The sequence below is a fragment of the Taudactylus pleione genome, unplaced genomic scaffold, assembly GCF_031769625.1.
Source record: "Taudactylus pleione unplaced genomic scaffold, aTauple2 ptg000587l, whole genome shotgun sequence".
Lineage (NCBI taxonomy): Eukaryota > Metazoa > Chordata > Amphibia > Anura > Myobatrachidae > Taudactylus > Taudactylus pleione.
This window is the reverse complement of record NW_028284989.1, coordinates 2777658-2805196: the sequence shown is the minus strand read 5'-3', so window position 1 is coordinate 2805196 and position 27539 is coordinate 2777658. Positions and strand designations below refer to the sequence as shown.

At 37.5% G+C, this 27539-nt stretch overlaps 2 protein-coding genes and 1 pseudogene across 2 annotated transcripts in view; 1 reads left to right on the top strand and 2 right to left on the bottom strand.

Annotated features, from left to right (window-relative positions):
- LOC148481268 (vomeronasal type-2 receptor 26-like) overlaps nt 1-22296 on the top strand; it is a 34432-nt gene extending 12136 nt beyond the window's left edge. Inside the window, exons 3-5 of the mRNA XM_088453760.1 lie at nt 13393-13614; nt 16405-16528; nt 21269-22296. Of these exons, the coding sequence (XP_088309886.1) occupies nt 13393-13614; nt 16405-16528; nt 21269-22176 (1254 nt within the window). The 3' untranslated portion in view covers nt 22177-22296. The remainder of the gene's footprint in view (nt 1-13392; nt 13615-16404; nt 16529-21268) is intronic.
- On the bottom strand, nt 1310-1428 carry LOC148481269 (5S ribosomal RNA; annotated as a pseudogene).
- A 3533-nt stretch (nt 22297-25829) lies between the features above and the next one.
- LOC148481267 (olfactory receptor 1M1-like) lies at nt 25830-26750 on the bottom strand. Its single transcript, XM_088453724.1, has one exon. The coding sequence runs from the start codon at nt 26748-26750 to the stop codon at nt 25830-25832; it is 921 nt and encodes a 306-aa protein (XP_088309850.1).
- Between the last annotated feature and the right edge of the window lie 789 nt (nt 26751-27539).

The following is a 27539-nucleotide window of genomic DNA, read 5'->3' as shown; positions in this document are numbered from 1 at the left end:
CACTAGCTACAACCACCAGTAAGTTGAAGGTTCAAATATTGAATGCATCCAGATGCCTCATTGAATTACATTGGAAGTGTTTGGAGGCTCCTCCAGTTCGCCTAGTTGTTGATAAAATTTGGTACCTGTTAAGTATGGAGAAGATCACCACATATCTAAATAATAGATACTTTTCTACAGATTTGGGACCCATGGTACAGTTTTCAAAATCCCTCACATAACTCCCACTCATTTGGTGGACTTTCAGTCCTTCTGTTCTGACTGTTTGTTAGTTTTTTTGTGCTTGTGAGCACTCTCTTAAATCTATAGTAGTACCATATGTTATCACACTATACGTTTTTGAGGTGCTATACCAGCAGTGCCTCCCGACCCCCTCTCAGTTTCTTCTCTTTCTCCCTTTTTTTTCTTTCATCTACTTTTTATTCTTTTTCCTTTATTTACTGCAACTAATTTTAATCAATGATCTGTAATATATTACTATACTGCATACGATTGTCTAATGTTGTTAGCAACACTGTTTTTTACATTATTTCTATAATATACTCCGGATGTCTATCTGATTTGTCAAAGACTAATTTACATAATTCCATATTTACATATGCTTTATTTGTTTCTCTGTCCAAACTCAGATTTAAATGGAAATTAGTGTGTGTATTTAAGGCCGCTCCCAAGGGAAACTGTTTATCTAACACAGTGAACAAGAGTTTGGCCATATATGTGTTTCTCAATGTTTCTCATTCTCATCTAAAAGTCTATGTTGTTATTGTCTTATGCACTTTAAATAAAAAATAAACCATGTACAAAAAAAACAAAACACTTGTGCAGCAAAAAGTTTTTGTAATTTTTCTAGTGGAGGACAAATTTATTGCTCTGTTGTTCAATCTGTGGATCATGAACCTATAAAGGTAAACAGGGAGGATTCTGCACAGAAACATAATTAGAATTGTTATGACCAACCATCTATGTCTATGAATAATTTATACATCCCAAAATTGTTGGTGGTGCTCCCACAGCCTAAATATAGCAGAATATTTAAACAAAGAAAAAAGTAAGGCTATTCTTGGGGCACACTTATATAAGAATTCTTAGAGTAAAATATAACTTTTATTAGTATAGTAAAAACATACCAGATACATACATAATGTTGATGGCGAAAATATAGTGGACAATTTCTGCAGAGTACTCCACACCAAATGAAGGGTACCAGTTAATATGCTTAATTATGAAATGACACAGCAAATACCATAGAAATCGGTATATAGGCTACACAGTATGCAGTCCTATGATCCCCATTAAACAGTACAATATATGTCTACAGAACCTGGTATTCTTAAGTGGTCCCCCACATTAATACTAACCAGGCCTATCACTGGATCGCTTCCAAGATCAGATGGATTTGGGCATAATCAGTGAAGTATGACTGTAGACCATCGCTACTGAAAATATATGGGGATTCACCCTATGCACACGGTCTGAGCCTATTATAAAATGTAGGACTATTCTCAACAGAGAGGTCCAATTGATAGTTCGTTGCTGTCAAGACAGGTGATGCATAGGCATGCCTTACTTGTGATGCAATCAGTTATGCATATATAGCATAAGCATATATAGCTTGTAAATAACACCACATAGATAACTGTGTCATAAAATTATAATGCCGAGTTCCATATACACATAGAAAAATAGGAACTCTACCCTTAGTGACAGATGAAGTAACAGAGCCTAACACAGCACATAAAGTATTCATGTACTAAATGTAATCATCACATAAAAATGAGACATCATTGAAGTTATGTTATAGATAATAGTGATATTCTTTTTCAGATAAATCTGAGGATAAACATTCAATATTTCTGCCTCTGCTAAAATAATGTGTGATTGCTGCAACTGACACTCCTTTTCCAGATAAATCTCTTATGGATAAACAATCAAAATTCCATGTTATTGCTATGCTGAGGTGAAGTAGCATACAGCCTCAGTATTACATGTCACACATAAAAAAGGGGATGCATAGAAAGATAGCTACATTAGATGGAAAGTGAACTATGTAGCAGGGATGCATTGTATAGAATAGGAATATAGAGATAACTATGGAGAGGAGATATTCAATATAAGGTAAGCTATGACTTCATAAGTCAAACCAACTGGCCAGACATGGTAATCTGCCAGTTTTTGTACGTTACCAGTGTGGGGAAAACAATGGAGCCCAGTCCGTGCACTGACTGGGTTATCCTGGATATCAGCAGACTGTCATATAAAGAAGGAGGATGCGCGTTTCACCCGCATCGAGGCTTGATCACCTCATGTAATACCTAAGCAGATGGTAATCCATTTAAGCGTGTAACTAGTACATGTCACTAGCCAGCGACCAAAGTCACGGCTCACAGCTGATGCACTGATCACAGTGCAGTAGGCTTCATTCCAATCCAATTGGTTAATGCTAGGCTCATAGAGAAATAGACCAATCAGATAGTCCCAAATAGATGCAATGCCTATTGGGATATGTAGTCCAAAAGCCGATAGCAGCAAATCAGAGAAAAAAACAATGATAAAACAGATGTTTGTATATAATCCTATTATTTTTAACAATGTAGGTCCAATCCAAAGGTCATAGTTAATATAACTAATGGTACATGAGATTATACTAGGCTTCTACCTAAATCATAAATAGACAGAGTTAATACTGATAGATGCAGTGCCTATTGGGATATGTAGTTCAGAAGCCAATTAACTGCAAGTCAGGAAAAAAAGCACTGATATTCAAAATTAGATAAATTGGACATTTATACACAATCCTAATATATTGAACAATGTAAATTCAATCCAAAGGTCATAATAAATATGGCTAGTAATGCATATAATTATACTAAGCTCCCATAAAAATCACAATTAAACGGAGTTATACTGCAATCCTATGCGGATTACAAATAAACAAAGTTGTATTTAGAAATCAAGTTATGAATATATGATGGTATTCTCAGATTTTCCAAAAGGTGGGAGAAAAACTAGGTTTATAATAGAAAAGATGGTATATAAAGTCATAAAAGACCAAATTTTATATTCATATACCACCTGCTAGTATTATTGAATGCAAGTGACTTATATTGTGTTAAGGGTTTTTAAATCTAAGAGGGAACCATCTCATAGACAGAACGCCAATATTATCATAACATTGAGTGATAATATATTCTAATAAAAAACATTTTCCCTCTGATAATATGGCTACATTCTCTCTCAAAAATGAACTTATCATGAATAAGAGAACGTTAGACAATCTTGATGATATTTTTTCTGACATTTCAATATCCAATTCTACTAGAGATAATTGGGAGGAGGACTTGTTCCAACTCAAATCTAACCTTCAACGTAGAACTAGGGTATCTTGGGATATTACCACTTTGGAAAATTATTTGAAATATAAAATCACTCCAAGAGGCTTACGTCCTAAAGTGTTTCCAGCCTTCAAACTGGCCACTGAAAATCTTAGTAAGGATTGGGAAACAGTTTTACTAAAATGTTCTCAAGACCTGATGGCCATCTTAATCAAGCATAATCACATCACCCTTGATGCCTGTGAAAAGGAGATTGAGATATTGGGCAAAAAACTTGAAAATTGGGAACAAGACACTTATTTTCAAAAATTTGTAGAAAAACATAAAAAAGAACTTGAAATGTATGAATTGGACATTACTGAGAGGAAAAAACAAAAATATAACAGAGCTAAACGAGACTTTCAAACAGGTAACATCTTCAAATGGAGTAAGCAGGTTGGTAACAGACATAACTATAAACCTCAAGAGGCATATACATCATCAGAGGTGGAATCATCTGGTGGCGAGGAGATTCCTGCTACCACCAGTAGTGAAACACCAAACCCCCGTCAAAGATATGGCTCCTATGATGACGAGCACCCCTCATCAACTTTTTTAGGACCAAGCAGAGGGAGACGAAAAAAATACAACACAAGAGGAAAATGAGGCGGGGGAAGAAGAAATACGGGGGAACCATCAGACTGGGACCGCCACCCACAGTCCAGATACCCGATCAGAACCCCAAGGAGGTAAGGATGTATGATACCAAATTGAACATCATCAATCTCTCTAATAAGGTTTTGACTGATGTGGAGATCTCAATACTTAGCAAAGGCTTATCCTTTTCACCAACACAAACTTTCAACCGATTCAATTGGGAAAAAGATTTGAAACTATTCGGACGGAAACTCCTTCTCAAAAAATATTTTGCAAATCAAAAGAATAATAAATTCATTACGAACACCACATCTGATGAAGATCTAACTCTCGACGATGATGAATTAGAAGCAATTTCTGCACTGGAGGGATTACAAGAAGAAGGGTCTTGTACTAATATTTCATCAAATCAAACAAGATCTATCTGTAAGAAAAAATCTAAATTCTTCCCTCCAGAATCTCTATGTCCAGAAGTTCTGATATTTCAAGAATTAGTATCAAGAGATCTTGATACTCTTCATTCCAAAATCAAGGGTAAGAAAAACATCCAGGGAAATCTTAGTAGATTGGAACTGAAAACATTGAAAGATATTGGACAATGGAAGGAGGTAATTATAAAACCTTCTGATAAAGGAGGCAATGTTGTTATCTGGCCTGTCGAAATGTACCATCAAGAAGCAATGCATCAACTTCAAGATAAGAACTGCTACCAATTAATGCTTTTCAATCCAACGGAGAACTTTACTATACTTTACAACAGGATAATTGATAAAGCATTTCAAGAAGGCATTATCTTGAAACAAGAATACCAATATCTTCAAGTACAACAACCCAGGATACCAACATTATACTTACTTCCCAAAGTTCATAAAGACATCAACAATCCACCAGGGAGACCCATTGTATCTGGGATTGGAGGTCTGTCAGAGCAAGCTAGCAGATTCATAGATCTTCATTTAAGACACCATGTTCTTGGACTGACATCTTATGTACAAGATACATCCAATATACTGAGAAAATTACATGATGTAAGAATGGATGTACATCACTTTCTCGTAACATTAGATGTCGAATCCCTATACACCTGTATCCGACATGACCTTGGGATTGAAGCAGCTGCGTATTTTCTTCAAATGGAAGAACCATGTGATTTCCACAAATTTCTAATGGATATTCTCAGATTCATTTTGACCAAGAACTATTTCACCTTTGGAGACCACTTCTACCTGCAGACGAGGGGGACGGCAATGGAGGCGGTTTGTGCCCCCACATATGCCAACCTCTTCTTGGGCAGGAGGGAGCGGGAAATTGTCTTTGGCGACCAAATGGATAAATACACCCAATTTGTTGGCGGATGGTGGCGCTACATAGATGATATCCTTATGACCTGGGAAGGCGAGGAGAATTTACTCTTGGAGTTCATTCAGGAGCTGAATAATAACGATCTCAACATAAGGTTGACTTACCACTATAGCCATGATTGGGTATCATTTTTAGACCTTAAAATTTACAAAACTCCAGAAGGTGTTATCCACACTGAACTCTTTCGTAAAAAAACATCGATGAACAGCCTCCTGCATCAGACAAGCGCACACTTCCCGCCGACAGTTGAAAATCTACCCAAAGGCGAATTTTTACATCTTAAACATAATTGCTCAGAGGAATCGATATATAAGATCAAAAGCTTGGAACTCTCAGAACGTCTGGCAGAAAGAGGATACAGCAAAAGATGTATTAAAAAAGTAAATTCTAGTATTTCCTCCATTGAAAGGGAAGCTATGATCTTCAAGAAAGAGGAACATTGTACTGGAACCCAAAGAACCAATAAGGAGACTGATACTGTACGATTCATTGGCAATTTTAATAGGGAGTGGAGAACTATCCTGGACATTATTCAGAAACATTGGTCTATTCTATTATTGGATGAGGATCTATCTAAAATATTAGGCACCAAAGTTGCAATGGGCTGGCGAAGGTCTAGAAACTTACGTGACAATCTTGTCCAGAGTCATTATGTTAAATTCCCTAAGAAAGATAACACCATACAAGGTTCATTTCCATGCGGGACATGCAAAGCATGCCAGTACATGATAAAAAGTGATAGGGTCCAAGATAAATATGGTAATACCTCCTTGATTAAAGATTTTATTAATTGTAGTACCATGGGGGTTGTGTACTGCTTGACGTGCAGTTGTGATATGAAATACGTTGGGATTACAACAAGGAACTTTAGACAACGTATCTTGGAACACACTGGGACTATCAGAAATGCTCGATCTGATCTTACGAAATTTAAAAAACTGACTTCAGTTGCGAGACACTTTCACCTGCACCATAATGACAATCCCAATGATCTACATATTTTTGGTTTGGAGAAAGTAACACTGGGAATTCATGGCGGCGATCTCATGCAACAACTAATGAGGCGAGAGAGCTGCTGGACATTCAGATTGGGTGCTCTATCCCCTAGAGGAATGAATGAATATATTAATTACAGTGTATTTTTGTAAACATATCTTAATTCTTGGCAGTACTTGGCAGTACTTACTTCCTTTAATTATTCACTCTTGCGATTTCTATTTTAACACTGATGCTTATTTACTATTCACACAGGGCACAGAATTATAATTTTTGTACCATCATACTATTAGTTCTTTCACCAAACAATCCTTTTTCACAATTATTGGTACAATTTTATTTTATCTTGTACCATCATAATATTTCACTTTTTAGTGTACACTTTTGATTTTAGTTTTTATTTTATACCAGATAATCTGTTTTATTAGAATATATTATCACTCAATGTTATGATAATATCGGCGTTCTGTCTATGAGATGGTTCCCTCTTAGATTTAAAAGCCCTTAACACAATATAAGTCACTTGCATTCAATAATACTAGCAGGCGGTATATGAATATAAAATTTGGTCTTTTATGACTTTATATACCATCTTTTCTATTATAAACCTAGTTCTCCCACCTTTTGGAAAATCTGTGAATATCATCATATATTCATAACTTGATTTCTAAATACAACTTTGTTTATTTGTAATCCGCATAGGATCGCAGTATAACTCCGTTTAATTGTGATTTGTATTGGAGCTTAGTATAATTATATGCATTAGTAGCCATATTTATTATGACCTTTGGATTGAATTTACATTGTTCAATATATTAGGATTGTGTATAAATGTCCAATTTATCTAATTTTGAATATCAGTGCTTTTTTTCCTGACTTGCAGTTAATTGGCTTCTGAACTACATATCCCAATAGGCACTGCGTCTATCAGTATTAACTCTGTCTATTTATGATTTAGGTTGAAGCCTATTATAATCTCATGTACCATTAGTTATATTAACTATGACCTTTGGATTGGACCTACATTGTTCAAAATAATAGGATTATATACAAACATCTGTTTTATCATTGTTTTTTTCTCTGATTTGCTGCTATCAGCTTTTGGACTACATATCCCAATAGGCATTGCGTCTATTTGGGACTATCTGATTGGTCTATTTCTCTATGAGCCTAACATAAACCAATTGGATTGGAATGAAGCCTACTGCACTGTGATCAGTGCATCAGCTGTGAGCCGTGACTTTGGTCGCGGGCTAGTGACGTGTACTAGTTACACACTAAAATGGATTACCATCTGCTTAGGTATTACATGAGGTGATCAAGCCTCGATGCGGGCGAAACGCGCGTCCTCCTTCTTTATATGACAGTCTGCTGATATCCAGGATAACCCAGTCAGTGCACGGACTGGGCTCCATTGTTTTCCCCACACTGGTAACGTACAAAAACTGGCAGATTACCATGTCTGGCCAGTTGGTTTGACTTATGAAGTCATAGCTTACCTTATATTGAATATCTCCTCTCCATAGTTATCTCTATATTGCTATTCTATACAACGCATCCCTGCTACATAGTTCACTTTCCATCTAATGTAGCTATCTTTCTATGCATCCCCTTTTTTATGTGTGACATGTAATACTGAGGCTGTATGCTACTTTGCCTCAGCATAGCAATAACATGGGATTTTGATTGTTTATCCATAAGAGATTTATCTGGAAAAGGAGTGTCAGTTGCAGCAATCACACATTATTTTAGCAGAGGCAGAAATATTGAATGTTTATCCTCAGATTTATCTGAAAAAGCATATCACTATTATCTATAACATAACTTCAATGATGTCTCATTTTTATGTGATGATTACATTTAGTACATGAATACTTTATGTGCTGTGTTAGGCTCTGTTACTTCATCTGTCACTAAGGGTAGAGTTCCTATTTTTCTATGTGTATATGGAACTCGGCATTATAATTTTATGACACAGTTATCTATGTGGTGTTATTTACAAGCTATATATGCTTATGCTATATATGCATAACTGATTGCATCACAAGTAAGGCATGCCTATGCATCACCTGTCTTGACAGCAACGAACTATCAATTGGACCTCTCTGTTGAGAATAGTCCTACATTTTATAATAGGCTCAGACCGTGTGCATAGGGTGAATCCCCATATATTTTCAGTAGCGATGGTCTACAGTCATACTTCACTGATTATGCCCAAATCCGTCTGATCTTCGAAGCGATCCAGTGATAGGCCTGGTTAGTATTAATGTGGGGGACCACTTAAGAATACCAGGTTCTGTAGACATATATTGTACTGTTTAATGGGGATCATAGGACTGCATACTGTGTAGCCTATATACCGATTTCTATGGTATTTGCTGTGTCATTTCATAATTAAGCATATTAACTGGTACCCTTCATTTGGTGTGGGGTACTCTGCAGAAATTGTCCACTATATTTTCACCATCAACATTATGTATGTATCTGGTATGTTTTTACTATACTAATAAAAGTTATATTTTACTCTAAGAATTCTTATATAAGTGTGCCCCAAGAATAGCCTTACTTTTTTCTTTGTTTAAATATTCTGATCATGAACCTATGTAAGTAAAAAGTTTTCATGTTCAATTGACTCCCCAGGAGTGGCAACGCCACAGAAAAATGTACTTATGCTTATACTGTACAAGTTCCAACCGTATTGTAAGTGAAAGTTTGGTACTCAAAAATAAATAAGATGTCAGAAAATGCCAAGACTCCACTGTATAGAAAGGGACTTGGTCCTATATGATTACTATATGTTCCACAGTTCGATGGGTGGGGTATGAAGAGTAGGCATTCAGAATGTCGGCATAGACTTCAGTTGATAAACGGTGTGTCAACATTCAAAAATGCCAACATGGTTACAATATTGCCATGTTCATAATGTCGACATTTAACATGTCGACACCATAATGTCGACATACTGTAGTTTGCTTATTTTAGCCAGACCATAAACCTAATATTAAGCAAAAAACTGAATGTCAACATTCTGGTTTCAACATATTAATTGTCGACATTATGAACATGTCATCATTTTAACCATGTTGAAAATTTTGAATGTCGACATTTTGGTTGTCAATCTAAAGTCCATATTGACTTTTTGACTGTCAACATTCAGAACCTGTTGACATTCTGGATGTCGATATTTCGACTGTCCGTTTTCTAAATCCAGGTTGAGTCTCTCATATCCAAATATTACATTTTTTAGCATGACTTAGATAGTGATCCTTTGCTTTCTGATGGTTTCATGTATACAAACTTTGTTTAAGACACAAAAGTATTACAAATATTGTATAAAATTACCTGCAGGCTTGGTGCATATAGTGTATATGAAACATAAATGCATTCTGTGTTTAGATTTAAGTCCCATTTCCAAAATATTTCACTATGGTATGCACATATTTCAAAATACCCCTGGACCTGAGAATTTTGGATATGGGAGACTCAACCTGTATTGACATTCTGACTGAATCCCCATTCTCTGATTGATCAATAAATGTTGCACATACTGGATTACCAGCATAGTTTGTCCCAATCCTACCCCAACCACACTACTCAATGAGTTAATTGACTATTGTTTTCCCAGCAAATTTTCATTTTCTAGAATTTCAATAAACTGCAGTGCAGAATGGCATACTAGGGAATGGCTCAGTAAAATTGAGCAACATCAAATTTTGCAGCAAGTTTGCTTCTTTTTAACTGTAATTCATTCTTTATTGTACAGTAAATCACATCGAATTACATATTTCAATTTCAGATTACTTTTTCATCAATGGATCCAGTCCTTAGTGATAAATTTAATTTTCCCTACTTTTCTCGCACTGTGCCCAATGAAATTATTCAGTTTCAAGCTATAGTTAAATTGATACAATTTTTTGAATGGTCCTGGATTGGCATATTGGTTCCAGACAATGAGTCAGGTCTAACAGCCAGCCAGCTGCTGCAAAGAGAGGTGTCACAATATAAGTCCTGTGTTGCATTTTTGGAATTTGTACCTTACTATGACACCTTACAGGAGGGAAAGGAAAGACAAATTATTCAAACACTGAGAAGGACTTCCGCTAATGTAATAATTGTTTATGGTGACAAGGACTGCATGTTTACATTACAAATCATATTGTACAAGTCTCCTATCCCAGAAAAGGTGTGGCTCATTTCTGCCCAATGGGAGGTTTCCAATGAATTTGAACATATGTTTCTAAACTTTAATTCTTTCAATGGCAGTTTGGCTTTTGTTCTTCATACAAATACTATCCCAAACTTTACAGATTTTATACTAAATTTGCAACCTTATAATTATCCAAATGATATATTTATTGAACAAGTATGGATAGAACTGTTTCATTGCATTTTAAGGGGAAATCCAACAGTTATGGATTTATGTACTGGGAATGAAACAATGAAAAATGCAGAATACCAATATATATACAAGGACATTTCCGTCTACAGCTTCAGTATATATAATGCTGTTTATGCCTTGGCACATGGTTTGCATAACATGCAATCCCTCGTTCAGTTGGAGCAGAGTAATAATTACGATGTGCATGCTTGGAAGGTAAGGTATATCACAACAGAATACTGGTGTGTTCTGTAAGTGGTGTGCTTATGTTGTGCACCAACATATAGGAACCTTTTAAGAAATTAGTAGGCCTGTTTGCTAGATTAGGATTTGTCCCACCAACAAATGCAGGGGCAGGTCACGCTACACATTGGCAGTGTAACACAACTTGCAGAGCACTGGAGCACCCCAAGTCACCTTCCACTCCTCTGATGCACACTTTCAATTCTGCTGATACTTTTGGCATTGAAGAACCACCACTTAAAGCAATATATCTGTCTCTGAATCTGTAAATAAAAGTAATTTCATGCTCACATCAGGACTGTCCTGCCAAAGTTGTTCGTTAAGATGAGGCCTGGTCTGGATAATTGCAAATCTTAGTACTGCCTAAAAGGCACACAGAAGGACTACAGGTGTCATCCGTGTGATTAGTGTCTAAGTAACTTCCCAAACCTTCTTCCAAGGTCATCTCCAAAGAGGTCAATACATTTGCACAGACTCCAAGTCAGGGAGGGATAGCAGATTGGTGTAGGTTCATATAGACCCAGAGTAAAGGAGCATGGTCAGACCAGGTGATAGGGAGGACTTTCATTAACTTTGAGCTTTATAAAGTCTATTTATCTGAAAATAAAACAATAAAAACTAAATCAATGCATGAATATGTGTTGTGTTTAGAGGATAAAAAGTATAATCCTGCTCCCCAGGAGAATGGATGCTCCAAACATCATCCAGATTAAATTCTACTAACAGTTTATGACAAAAGTCTCAATTTATGTATTATGATGCTTACTGTGAGGATGAAATGTATTTAATTTAGTATCCAATACCTGATTTAAATCTTATGATAAAGTGGTAATATCTAAATTTTAAAATTTCCATACAGATAGCTTGTATAAAAATAATTTGTCTAGGATTTGGGGTGTATAATGTAACTAGAGCGACCGCAGTATCATTTAAGTAGGTCAGTCAATCTCAGAACTTGACCTTTTTTATGAAACTTTAAAAATAATGATGCTCAATTTCTCTTAAAAGGGTCACTAGTGTTATAAGATGAGTGGTATTAATTGCTAGTAAACATATGTGGAGCTAATGAAGACAATTACATTCTTGCAATGCCGCTATGACAGCCTTATGTTTATGGAAAGTGGCAAGGACAAGTCTGTGTTTTATGGGAGAGGTAAATCCCTTTACATCTAATGCATAAATGTAACCATGGATAGGGAGACCATATTGTAATATAAAAAGGGGTGTTGCAACTTCTGCTGTCCTCTATATGTCATGGAGAAAGTTAACAGGAGTTGTGATAGTTGTATGTATATACGATAAGAAAACAGAGAGCATAGTAGATTGTGTCCTGTGACTTGTGCCTTCCACCATTTGCCTATAGTAGTGAATGCTGGATGAGAGACTCATCTGTGCATTTGTACTATCTTATAGAAGGCACAGTGAGAAATAGATAGGGGCCATATGGGGAAGAATTGTCATTTCTGCTTTTCACCGTTTGCCAATGGCATTGAATGATGGATAAGAAAGCTAAAGATTCATGTACAACACAGACCTGAATTAGGTATGGTAAGTATGGAGGTAAGTATAATATAAATAATTCACAATATAGAATTCTATTTGGAATGTGTCTCATAAATAATGAATCCCAAGGGCACTGAATTGCACACATTGTAATGATATCTACAAGATAGATTTGTACAGTATTTGCAATGTCTCAAAAAAATAATTAATCTGAAAGGCATTTAATGGCACTTATTGCAACAATAGACAAAGTATCAACAACCCAAATAAAATCAAGTGTGTGATAACAGCATGTACTTAGAAATATCAGGCATAACACTAGATAATTAGGATAATATATATTGCAGTTTAGTTTCACCCTAGTGTTGCCATAATTCATGTGGATGACAGTCAAATACTAATATAAATGTTTAGTAATTCCTTCATTGTTCAAAATCCTGCTTGGATGTAATCAAATATTTGTATACAAATTTTTCCAATCTGATATGTTTAGGAGAAAAATGCCCATTCAGATCTATGCAAAAACCCACTGATTCCTATGACAGCAACAAAAAGTGAATTATTCAATTATCTTCCCTCTGGACAAAAACAGGCATCTCATTAACTAAGACAGCCTCCTTCCATGAAGACCGGCCATCACTAATAGCATCACTGACCAGTAGACACTCCCCTATGACATGACTGAATGTTATACATGTCCATCAGTATGAAAATGGACAGACGTTGAATAACAAGACTAAACTGTAATTAACAATGACCTTTATTGTGTTACACAATAACACAGCAATAAAACATTTAATATTAATTTAGTTATTTTAGTTTCAATTTTAATTTAGTTTGAACATTGCACAATGCCATATTCCCTGTATCAGCAAATGTTTGTAGTAAAATTATTTTATGCTTTCCAAACTACATTTGTATTGTTTGTTTGTTTTTTGCTAGATCTATAAATACTTGAAGACTGTCTATTTTACAAATAGTGCAGGAACCGAGGTGCGATTTGATGAGTGTGGAGACATACAATCAGATTTTGACATTTTGAACTGGATTGTGTATCCTGATCAAACCCTTCATCCCATCAAAATCGGACAATATAAACCAAGATCCCTAGATCAGTTGATGGTTAATGAAACAGAAATCAGATGGAGCCCAAGATTCAATCAGGTTACTATTACTAATTTAGAAGAATATTGAAGGTGTCTGATAGCTGCCAAAGATGATTATGAAAAGAACATATATATCAAATAAAATCCCTTATATGGCATTGTTGCAGAATTTACTACTGCTTTTAGTTTATTTGTTTTTTAAGAATTCTTAAAGCGAGTTTATCTTGTTTGTCAGATGATACAATAGTTAAATTTTTACCACAATATATATTCCCAAACTCATCCCTGATATGATTGCTCTTTGCATGGTAAAAGCAAGAAAAGAGTATTGTCTTTACATTAATTAACAATAATTAATGAACAATATTTTGCCTTCAATACGTTAACTGTTATTAATAAGAACTTTAATGTGTCTCTCTTCATTTACTAGATCCTGAGCTAACTGCATTTTTATATCTAGGTCCTGTATTATTAATTTCTGTTTTCTTGTGTAATTCCTGTATTATTCAGGATAATTACTGTACACAGACAAAGCAGGTAGGAACAACAATTGAGGTCTTATTTTCATTAGAGATGTGCGCTGACCCTGATGTTTTGGTTTTGTATTTATATTCATCTTTATTTTGGTTTTGGATCTGTATTTTTTTTTTATTATAGAACATTTTTAAAAACAGCTAAAATTCTATAATTTTTACAATCCAAAATCAGAAATTCAGATTTAAAATCCAAATTCTAAAATGCTGGAAAATCAGAACTGCAACTCTGATTTATCCGAATCTCCTTGGGATCTGTCCAGATTCTCAAAATGCGGGTGTATTCAGATTTCTGGAGAACCGAACCACACATCTCTAATTTTCGTAGTGAGCTAGTTAAGCATAATTGAAAATATATTTAAAAAAAGTAATAATTAGAAGTTACATGGAAGAACTATGCCAAATGTCAATAAGTGAATTATTTTATTAGTAATATACAATAAATGCAGCAAAAGCTTTACTAATTTGATTTTACTTTGTGTAAGTTGTGGAAGGAATTGTCAATTTAATAAAGTTTTTACAGATAAAAATACATTTTTGCAGTATATTTTTATTTTCACAAATGCACAGTACAGTATGTTTTCAAATTGCACTTATTTGGCTGCAGGATCACAGTAGGGGTCTGATTCAGAGGGGTATGCTAGCTGCATGCTATGCTGATCTGGACACAGGTGACCCATGTTGGAAGTAATGTGCATGTGTCTGAGTTAAACAGTATTTGCATTAAGATGATAACCACCAGGAGACACAGAATGAATTTGGGTGCAAGAGACATGGATTTCAGTTGATAGATCCTGGGGGGTAGCAGGGGATGGCTAGCCAGATGTGGGAGTGTCTCTGACAGTAGCTGTGTCATAACACACAGTAGTGCTGACAAAGGACTCCATCTTAAAATGGAAAAATTGCACCTGCCGTAGGGCTGGTGCAAGTTTTGGTGGTGCACTGATGGTGCACCTGAAGACACACCAAGACAGGTTAGCAACACTACAAGTGGACATCTCATTATAAACAGAATCAGTCACAGCTTTAGCATAAAGACACAGGCATGACTGCAGCAATAGACACAGCCTCGGCCGTGTCCACCTCTGAATCAGCTCTTAGGAAGCTCCCACAGTACATTCAGTCTGCACATACTTTTATGCAGCTGCAGATGTGACTTGAAACTAGAGATGTGCGCTGACCCCTTTGTTTTGGTTTTGGGTCTGGATTCATCTTCGTGTTTTAGTGTTTCAAAACCACCCTCAAGTGTTTTGGTTTCGGATCTGCGTTTTTTTACTAAAAAGTATTTAAATACAGCTAAAATAATATCATTTTTACAATCCAAAAGCTGAAAATTCGGATTTAAAATCGAATTCAAAACCAGGTGATTCGGATCTGTCCGGATCTCCTTATGAATCAGAACTGCAACTCGCATCTGTTTGGATTAATGACATTCGCATGGATTCAGATTTCTGGAGAACCGAACTGCACATTTCTGTCACCAACAGTCTCAGACAAACTTTATCATTAAATTACACTTTTTACCATTTGTAAAATACTGCTTCAGCCATTTTTATGTCTTGGGAACCATTGGAAAGGTCTTGAATATGCATTATTTTACATGTGTGAATATTTTTATTACGTGAGTAACTATGTGCACCTACTGTACTCATGGGTAATTTCCTATTTCACATAATAAAATCTATTTTTTGCATTTGAGTTCTACTCAAGATTCCCACATTTAGATCCATGTAGCTGCAACCATCAGTAAGGTTTGGGTACGGGATGCCGACGCTTGTGATCCCGGCAGTCAGAATCCCGATGCCAGCATCCCGACATGGTTACGATACCGACACCTGTCAGTAAGTTTCTAACCCTACCCCTAACCCTAAACCTAACCCTAACCCTCTCTGTCTGCAGCCTAAACCTAACCCTCCATCCCTGCAGCCTAACCCTCCCTCCCACAGTTTAACCATAACCATCCTCTGAGTACCTAACCCAAAACACTAACCCTCCCCTTAACCCCAATACTTACCTTCAGGATGCTGGTGGTTGTGATGCTGGTGCCGGGATTCTGACAGGTGTCGGGATTCTGGTGCCGGAATTTTAATACCAGCATCCCAATAGCATTACAGGATGGGAAATGTGCTGCAGAGACACTACGAATGGTATTACAGGAAGGGAGATGTGCTGCAGAGACACTAAGAATGGCATTACAGGAAGGGGATGTGCTGCAGAGGCTTGTTCTTGCATTTTCATTATTAAAAAATGTTTTTTTAACTTTTATTTCAAATATTTTTAGAAATATAACTAAGAAATGTGCTTTAATAACAGAGACTCCGGACTCAGCGTGTAGTGAAATTTGTCTCTCTGGCTCCAGAAAATCATCTCGATTGTCACATTCTTCCTGCTGTTATGATTGTGTTCCCTGCCCAGATGGTGAGATTTCCAACCATACAGGTAACATTATTCATGCTCTCCTCTATTTATATAGCACCTTCATGTTATAAAGTGTTTTACATAGAATGTTCATTTATAACATTGGAGCTAATGATCTAAATTGTCTACTACAGAAGCACATACACATGGGTTCATTTCTTCAGAGACTTATTAATCTATGTTTTTAGGACTAAACCGGAGCATGTGGACAAAACCCAGGTAAACATGTAGTATGTATTTCATAAACATGCATATAATGTCCAAGGTAAACTCAAACCTGTGTCACCAATATTGCAAAGTAGGAACGCTAACCACAGACTATTATAGCATTTCCTTATCTATGATACATAATCCATAAAATTCCAAGTTTTAATTAAGGCCAAAATAAGGTACATAGATCTTAATGACATAGGGCCTAATTCTGAGATGGACGGATTTCCAGAGCCATACACAAGCAGCTGAGCACATTCATCCATCTCAGATGCAAATGCAAAAGGAGATGTCAGACACCTCCATGCTGCATTTGCAAACCCAGCACTGCGACTGTCGTCGCAGGCTGGAATCACCATTTTGACCGGTTGCTCCCCTGGTCAGGCTGTAGGAGGTGAAGCTTCCTGTAGCCTGACTGGGTGCTGGTCTCTTAAGGGGCCAGGAATCTGCAGTCACCAATGCAGCCCCTGGCCTCATCCTCCCGGAAACCAGAGACGATATGTCCCAATTTCCGGGAATGGTGACCAGGCACATTCTTGCTTTAAACCTCCAAACACTGCCAATCAATCATGCTCCTGCTTAGGGGGGTGTTGTGAGCTAGATCACAGGACTCTTAAGGAATGGGATGTAGTGAATTTACTTACAATTGGAATGCCGGCTGTTGAAATCCCAGCATCGGAATGCTGAATCCTGACATCAGTTGAGATGCCAATGCTGGAATCCCAACAGCCAGCATCCCGATCATAAGTATGGAGTGCCAGGTTAGTTGTAAGCCATGGGGGGAGGGGTTAGATTTAGGCACCATGGGGGGTTAGAGTTAGGCTGCGGGGGGTGGGAGGTTAGGGTAAGGCACCCACCCAGTTGGGTTAGGCACCAATGGGGGGGTTAGGATTAGGCACTAAGGGGGGAGAGTTAGGGTTAGGCACTAAGGGGGGAGGGTTAGGTTTAGGCTCTAACCAGGAGAGTTAGGATGCGGTGTAGGGAGGGTTAGGTTTAAGATGCAGGAAGGGATGTTTAGGGGGTGAAGGGGGGAGGGTGACGATACTTACCTAGCCCCTGTTGTGATTCTGAGCATTGGGATGCTGCTGTCAGTATCTTGACAGCTGGCATCCCAACTGCCGGTCTCCCACACCCAACCCCACGGAACATGCGCAAAATGGCTCCTGCACAGATACAGTCCTCTCAACATCATTATCCTCAGGTTAGCATACATCTCGGAATCAGGCCCATAGACCGGTCAATTACATACAGAAGAGTTAAAAAAATCTAACAAGAAAATAGTAATTGCTAATTTCACTTAATCTCATTATTTTTGCTAAAATTCATACAGTACAATGATACAGACCAGACAGGGCTGCCATCAGAAATTGTGGGGCCTGGGACTGACAAAATAGGCAGGGCCCTCCCCTCCTTCCCACATAGTACAGAAACCATGACGTACAGTCAGTACTGCCCCCAGGCTGTCACACCTTGTGCGGCCACACTGGCCACCCACCCCTCCTTACGGCCCTGTATATCGATATGCAACTGCATCTGTACATGCAGCATGTGTGCCTGGTCTGCTGCTGCTAGGTGCCAATGACGTGCCTCCAAACATATATATATATATATATATATATATATATATAGTTTGACTAAGTCTGTATAGCCTATGTGAGTAAACACAGTTATGCTCAGTCTCTCCAGCCCTGCCCTCTGATATTTGCAGCCCCCTCCTGCCTCACTCTCTGCAGCACTGCACACAGTTTTGTTCCAGCCCCCTTCTGCCTCAGCCAGAGGCAGCATATGAATCTTCTTACCCTTCTTCTGCTCCAGGCTGCTGATCCATAGGTACCATGGCTCCTCTCTCCTCCAGTGGAGTGTGATGACATCATGGATAAAAAAGTTTATTTTACATCAGCAGAGGGGGCAGACAGGCATCTCTTTCATGGTGGGTGGTGGGCTCCTTTCACCTTGGGGATGAGGCAGTAGCATTAGGGTTAGGGGGGCCCATTAATTTGCACTGGCAGTAATGTTGGTGGGCAGGAATAGGACAGGGGGGCCCCTTTCACCTTGTAGCAGAAGCCCCTTTCACTTGCACTGACAGTTATGGCAGCATGTGGGTGGTAGGAGCGGGCTGAGGATCCCTTCTCTGTTAGAGTGTCTGGGCCTGGGACAATAATCCCAACTGTCCCCCTCTGATGGTGGCCTTGAGACCAGGGGTCCTCATACACATTCCTCAAGTATCCCCAACAGGTCACGTTTTGAGGATTTCTGTCTGTGGAAGCAGGACGGATAATTACTGACTGAGCAAAATACATTTACTCACCTGTGCATGATGCAAGAAATCTTCAAATCATGAACTGTTGTTGGTACTTGAGGATTATGGTGTACAATCACTGCTATAGAATCATTGTTTATCAAATCTTTAAAGATGTTCTGTACATAACATTTGCAATTTCCAATTTGTTAATCAACTAAACAGTGAAAAAAAAGTATTTCTAAGGTGAGTAGAAGAATCTACATCTACAGAAGCAAAAAAATCTACTAAAAGAAAATCACTTTGTATATTTCACTTTTTAAAACCTCAAAATACAATAAAAAGTATTCAACAAGCATCTCACAATCATATAAATAATCAATTTTGGCATTGTGAAGTGAAGGATGATGTACAAAACCACCATGAAGATCTCCCAAAAAAATATTGCTGGTTTCCTACAACCAGTATTATCTGAAAACCAGGGAAATGTGTGAGTTTTATTTCCATTTCAATGGACTATGCATATCAATAGACATAGAAATCTCATAGAAATGTACTGAAAATTTAAATAAAAGGGAACAAAAATAAACAAAAAGTTATATTATAAAAAAAAGTTAAAAAGAAAGGTAATTTTATTCGAAAACTTTAAGGTCCAGCAAATCCTGGTTATCAGTGATGGACACTTGTGAAACTACAAGCCCCAGCTATAGTGCATAATGGAACATTTCCACTAGAGTATAGTTATGTGTATTACTACTACATTGTTTAAATGAGCTTGAGTCATTCAAAAGTGGCTAGCATGCAAACATTGCTTGCAATTGTTCAAGATTTTCCTATTCATTTATATAGGTAATACATTTCAATGAACTTTTAGCCCCCATTGAAAAGTCATTGCCTATTGAAAATAATTTTATTCAGTAATCTATATTAGCACAAACTCATATGAAGTAAATATTGATTTTTAATAAAGTGGGGTGTATGTATTGAAGCACTGTTGGGCAATTACATTGTTTTAACAAAGTTGCAATTTGATAGCTCTTCCCCCTAGTTGTTTCTTTTCATTGCATAATACACATACTGTTGCTGTCTCTGAAAAATATAGCCAAGGCCAAGAGCAAAACAGATATGTATTATGTGTAGACCAATGTAAACTAATCTTTGTTGATCAGTGCTTCCACTGAAGGAAGCCAGATAGATTTAACATTCTAGTAAATTTTCAAAAGCACATATGTGATTCAATCATTCAAAATAATCTAAACAAGAGAAACTTTTCTAAAATATCCATATTTTATTTTTAATCATTACATAATGATATAAAAAAGGATAAAAGGGACATTAGTATTGTAAACAATGCTCAGATAGGGAGAAGCACCTTCACAATGCCAATGATTTTGCTCTTTTTAATTTAGAATTTAGATATTTTTATATAAATTTTTAGCGTTGCCAACAAATCTGCAATAAATCTGGAATAAATCCATTTTCATTCCATTATGTAAGAGAAAATGACCAAACTTACCACAATCACAAAGATACGTTCAACCGAATATGGGAGCAATGGTTTATTGTCAATTCAAGAACCCCACATTTTTGCTACAGTAGCTGTTCTTCTGTGGATAGAATTAGCTGACAGTTTTTCCTACAGCACCTCTCCTTTATTTTATTCTCTCCTTTACATCCCTAATATACCCTAGTTACTAAATGTTAAATCAAGACTTAGTAGAAATAACACATGTTTATTTGACTGCTTGAAATGTTCTTTCTTTTGTTTGTTCATGATGATATGTGTTGGGCATGTATTTGCTGACATTGTGACAAATGACACAATAAGCATTAGCACTTTTCATATTTATTGTATATTAATTACTATCAGCTATCTAAGTAGATATGGCTAATGCTATGCCATCTTAAGTCTTCCTTTTGCTGTGTGCCCCTGTAAACCTAGTAGAGATGTGCGCTGTGCCCCGTGTTTTAGTTTTGGATCTGGATTCATCTTTGTGTTTTGATTTTGGATCTGTATTTACATTTTTTTTTTTTTAAAACAGCTTTTTGACCTGTTAGCATGTACTGTAATCCAAAACCCGAGTTTGGTTTTTAAATCTGAGTTCTGAACCGAGGGAAGATCTGAACTGGGACTCGGCTGGACTCAGTACCCCAAAATGAATCTGAACTCAGACTAGCTTTGATTCAGAACCCCTAAATTCAGTTGTTGTCGGTTCTCTGAGAACCATACCTGCACATCTCTAAATCCTAGTAGATATAATGTAATATTATTATTATTATTATTATTATTATTATTCATACTTTCATTTCAGATATGGAGACATGTATCAAATGCTCAAGACATGAATGGCATAATGCACAAAAAAACATGTGCATCCCAAAGATTATAGTATATTTATCTTATGAAGAACCACTTGGAATGTCTCTGGCTCTTGTATCAGTTATACTATTTCTGTTCAATTGCTTAGTTATGATAACTTTTATTAAATACAAAAACACTCCAGTAGTTAAAGCTAATAACCAAGACCTCAGCTATATACTGCTTGCATCTCTAAAGTTGTGTTTTCTCTGCACGCTAATATTCATAGGACATCCTGTTCATGTGACTTGTCTTCTTAGGCAAATGGTTTTTGGAATCATATTCTCAATAGCTGTCTCCTCCATCTTGGCCAAAACCATAACTGTCATCATTGCCTTTAACGCCACTAGACCGGAAAGCAAATTAAACCGCTTGGTTGGACTCAAATTGTCTAATTATTTTGTACTTATCTGCACGGTTTTACAAATTGTAATATGTTCTGTATGGTTGGTAACATCCCCCCCGTTCCCTAATTATAACATGGAGGATGAAGTTGGAAAGATATTGGCAGAATGTAATGAGGGTTCCATGGCTGGATTGTATTGTGTTCTCGGATATATGGGATTCCTGGCCATTGTCAGTTTCATCATTGCTTTCTTAGCTAGGGATTTACCGGATATGTTCAATGAGGCCAAATTCATTACTTTCAGTATGCTGGTGTTCTGCAGTGTCTGGATCTCATTTATCCCAGCTTACCTGAGCAGCAGAGGGAAATACGTTGTGGCTGTGGAGATATTTGCTATCCTTGCGTCTAGTTCTGGATTACTGGGATTCATATTTCTTCCCAAATGCTATATTATACTGTTTAAACCTGAATTGAATATTAAAACTTCAATAATTAAACATAATTTGTCAAATTAATGGCAAATTGCTAATCCACATCTGACAGACTAATTTAAAAGACTTTTTGACCTATACTGTATAATCAACAATTTTTGTTTATCTGACAGTGATATGGCTGTTACTGTACATATTAATTATATCAACACCTAGTAATTATTCATTAAAGTAACAAAATAGAGAATGTTTTTTTCTGTTTACTGATAAAATATTACTGTTTGGGAGATAAATTATAGATAATTACTGTAAAACAAAGTTTGCTTATTTGCATATGGTTTCTAAAGAGTGGTTTGCAAATTTTTAGACACCTGTCCATTGTTTCAGATAAGTTTCTTATATTAAGAAAGTTCTCAGTGATTTTGATTCAGGTGAATGGAAAAAGAGAGATAGTATTGGATATAGGGCAGGGTACCAAAGAAACCTCAAAACACCAATATTAAAAAAATACCATTTTATTTACACAAACAATATAATAAGAGATGTGACTAATACCCCTCTGGGACACAGCAAGGTTCCTGGGTTTTTGCCGAGGCTTGGCCAAACTACCCGGGTCTCGCTTATTGTATGTCTGAAAGGCACCAAACCGGGAACACATTCCTGGGTCGGCACCCATGCTATTGACCAGGGTATTTTCCAGGACATAAGTCCCAGGTAGACATTGTGGGTTTTGTGTGCATGGTCTGACCCAGCCTGCCTATATAAGCACCTCAAAGGCTGGCCTGCACTGCCTGATGCATGCTGGTGACCTCATCAGCTGCAGCGGAGAGCGCGCGAGGCCACATGCGGAGGAGAACAGTGCCAGTGGGGAAATAGGGCCTGATTCAGCAGCGATCACAAATGAAACCACGTACACAGATTGAGCAATTGTTAGCCATTGCACATGCGTATAAGCCGCACTGTTTGTGCGCTGCACACTGCGATTATGCATGCACACAAGAATCCATCGCAGAGTGAGTGACAGGCTGTGAGCATTTGGGGGTGGTGAAAGGGGAGTGGGCAGAAAAACGCAGGATTGCCAGTGCGTTTGAATGCCATTACAGGGGCATCCATATATTAGCCACTGCAATGCCATACACAGCTTGGGCTTTCACTGCGTGTGATGAGGTTAGCAAATCCAGACCTGGTGCAAGTGTGCGTAAGGCTCTGATTGTACTCGATGTCACCAATGGTTTGCTGACTAGCAAAGTATTACAGATGTGTGAAAGGTAAAGTGGGCGTCCTTATGTTAGGTTGTGATGGCATTGCAATTGCAATCATTAGCATATCTTCACAGTGAGACTGCGAGCATAATCGTTACTGTGATCGCAATAGAGATCCTTACTGAAACAGGGCCTCAGACAACCCTTATTAAATTAAACTTTTTACCATTTGTAAAATACTGCTTGAGCCACTTTTATGTCTTGGAAGCCATTGGAAAGGTCTTTAATATGTAACATTTTGCATTTGTGAATATTTTTATCACATGAGTAACTGTGTGCACCTACTGTACGCATGGGTAATTTCCTATTTTACATAATAAAATCTAATTGTTGCATTTGAGTTCTACTCAAGATGCCCACATGCAGATCCATGCAGCTGTATCCATCAGTAAGGTTTGGGTACAGGATCCCGGCAGTCAGAATCCCGATGCCAGCATCCCGACAGGGTTAAGATATTGACACTTGTCATCTAGTTCCTAGCCATACCCTTATCCCTAAAGCTAACCCTTCCTCTCTGCAGCCTGACCTAACCCTCTCCCCTGCAGACTAAATCTAACCCTCTCCCCACAGCCTAAACCTAACCCTCCCTCCCCACAGCCTAAACCTAACCCTCCCTCCCCGCACCATAAATCTAATCCTCCTCCCCTTAGTTCCTAACCATCCCCCTAGTACCTAACCCTAACCTCTAACCCTACACCTAACCCTCCCCTAACCCCTGATAATTAATTACCTTCGGAATGCCATGATGCAGGATACCATACAGTCATACATCCCATATAGTATGTGTACATGTGCCCCCTACCATCTCCAGTGACACTGCATCATGTAAATAGACTATAAACAGATATATTTAATAGAAAAATGAATGGACATACAGGGGGAGATGCACTAAGCCTTGGAAAGTGATAGTGGAGAGTGATAAAGTACCAAACAATCTGCTCCTAACCATCAGTTTACAGGCTGTATTTGAAAAATGACAGTTAGGAGCTGTTTGGTTGGTACTTTATCACTCTCTACTTTATCACTCTCCAAGGCTTAGTGTATCTCCCCCAAAGTGTGTTTAGATGACAATTTCCCATTAAATACACATTCCATGAGAGTGTTCTGTATATCCTTCTTCTTACTGATATGTTTATAATCCTACCAGCTTCAAACAACAAAGTTTCCTTTGCAAGTGTAATATCACAGACGGAATGGTTATGAAGTCCTGGCTGCTGAATAGCCCTCCCTTAGTGGTGCCATACCCTAACCTTCCCCCCTAGTGCCTAACCCTAACCCCCTGATACCACTCCCTAACCTCCAACTGGTGGGTGCCTAACCCTAACCCTCCCCCCTAGGGGTGCCTAACCCTAATCTCCTCCCCAAGCCTAACCCTGCTAGACTCCCTAACCTTAACCTTTGCCCCACCACCCCTTATGCTAAGGGTGCCCCAGACTTACCTCATTCTGGCTGGCGTCCTCGGCATCTTGGGGTCGGGATTAATATAGGTGTCGGTATTTCAATGCCTATCTTAAATCCCTTGCTGGGATTTTAATGTTGGTATTGATGCCTCATAACTACATCCCATCACAGACATGCTAAATTTCAGTCATTTGTGTGGAATATAGAAACATAGTAATCATATAGCATAACTGATGTCATTAACATGTATATTGTATGTTCTCCAAGGTGATACTTTAAGAAGTATAGCTACTTAGAGTACACATGTGCATTTGTTTAGATGTAAAGTGTCATCTTGGTGCAAAGTTGTTACACTGTTATATAAATATATATGAGGGTGAGTCAAAAATTATTCACACTCTGGCTGTGGAATTTATTTTAATCAACTTTCAGAAAAGGCAAATACATTATTTTTCGTCCAGAGAGCGGTACAATAATGAGCGTCTGCAGGGAACACTGAAGCATGGTGGAGGTTCCTTGCATTTTTGGGGCTGCATTTCAGCAAATGGAGATGGGGATTTAGTCATGATTAATGGTGTCTTCAATACTGAAAAATACAGGCAGGTACTTATCCAACCTGCAATACCATCGGGGAGGTGTCTGATTGGCTCCACATTTATTTTGCAGCAGGACATTGACCCCAAACATACAGCCAATGTCATTAAGAACTATCTACAGCCTAAAGAAGTGCAAGGAGTCCTGGAAGTGATGATGTGGCCCCTACAGAGCCCTGATCTCAACATCATTGAGTCTGTCTGGGATTACACGAAGAGACAAAAGGATTTGAGCAAGCCTGTCAAGTTTGCACCTACATATACAATTGCAATTTTTTAGTTATTGATGATGATGATTGATTGATACATCTTTGTCTCGGATGCATATATGTGCTACACTTGATGTTGCACGTATCTTGAGATGTGTGTAACTCCAATTACAAGTGTGAAAACACAATATTGTGGAAACACAACATGCATCTTTTAATGAACCCTACATCAAGCCTTCAAAAATATGTATGCATCCTGGATCATATCAGTCTTATAATTTGTGCAACATGAGCTTATAGAAAGCTTCCTTGACATCCTTGTTTCTTAATGTATAAATGAAAGGGTTTAACATAGGGACAATGACCGTATACATAAGAGCAAGGAACTTATCATACTGACTGCCTTTTGGGTTTATGTAGACAATTATGACCGAACCATAGAAGAGGCAGGACACTGTTAGATGGGAAGAGCAAGTGGAGAATGCTTTGTATTTTCCTTCCACGCTCTTAATTTTGGTGATTGCAACAATGATGTTAATGTAGAATCCTATGATAAGGATGAAAGGAGTAAGACCTGCCGAAAAAGCTGCTATGCTGGTCGCTATTTTACTAATGATGGGATTAGAACAAGCCAGGTTCTGTACTGAGGCTAAATCACAGAAAAAGTGGTTTATTTCATTAGGTCCACAGAATATTAAGTCAGCTGTGAAGATTGTGGGAAATAAATTGATGATACAACTGAGGATGAAAGGCAGAACCACTGAAAGACAAACAAACAAATGATTCATGATTGATGAATACCTTAAAGGATGATTAATTGCCAAATCTCTGTCAAAAGCCATAACTGCCAGCAAATAACATTCTGTTATCCCAAGTGTATTGAAGGTGTGCAACTGTACAAAGCATCCAATAAAAGAGATCTTCCTGCTACTGTCAATTAAATTCGCTAGAAGTTTGGGAATGGTAGTAGACACAAACAAAATTTCAATAGCTGCAAATACAGAGATAAAATAATACATTGGATAATGAAGTGAGGGACCAGCCTTAACAAGAACAATGACTGCAAAGTTTCCAGTAATACTAGTAATATACATCTGTAGTGTAACAATGAAAAGTAAGATTTGGAACTGGTGGAGTTCAGGAAATCCCACCAGTATAAATTCTTTAACCATTGTTTTGTTTAATTCTTCCATTGTTTATAATTTGGATACCTAATAAAATAATATGAAAAATAATTATTTACTAGTGATATTAAAATATGCACATTTATGTTAAAACCGTTAAATGATGGGGTGTTTTCCAGTATAGCTTCCTGTTTCCCGTTTTCTTAATACGTACAGTAGGTGAAATAAGTAGACATCATGCTCTAATCTATTATTATTATTATTATTATTTATTTATATGGCACTACAAGGGTTCTGCAGTGTCTTACAAAGTGCAAAAGAAAACAATGCAGGACAAGGACAAAGGTTATAAACATTGCTGCATTAGCAATCATAACACTTAAATTAGCAGCAGTTCAGAAGCAACAAAGTGTTAGCTGCCATTGTGAGGAGTTAGGAGTAAATGATAATATAAGTAATAGTAGGAGAAGCACAAGAGGGAAGAGGGACCTGGTCATAAGAGCTTACATTCTAAAGGGGAGGGGCAGACAGACAAGAGTGACACATATGGGGTAAACAGTGAGGAAGGAGCATGGAGGATTGGGTTAGGATGAGAGCTGGAAGACTGATGAAGAAGTGGGTCTTGATAATTCCAAGACAGTGCACTTGGGGTCTAGAGGAGAGGTTTGTACTATCAAAAGATAATTAAATTGTAGTAAGTGAGGTTATGCAGGAGGGTGGGAAGATGATCAGCTCAATCTTAAACATGTTATGTTTCAGAAAGTGCTGGGACATCCAGGAAGAGATAGCAGAGAGATAGTTGGAGATATGAGTGGGAAGAGAGAGGGAGAGGTCCGGGAAGAAGAGGGGAGATCTGAG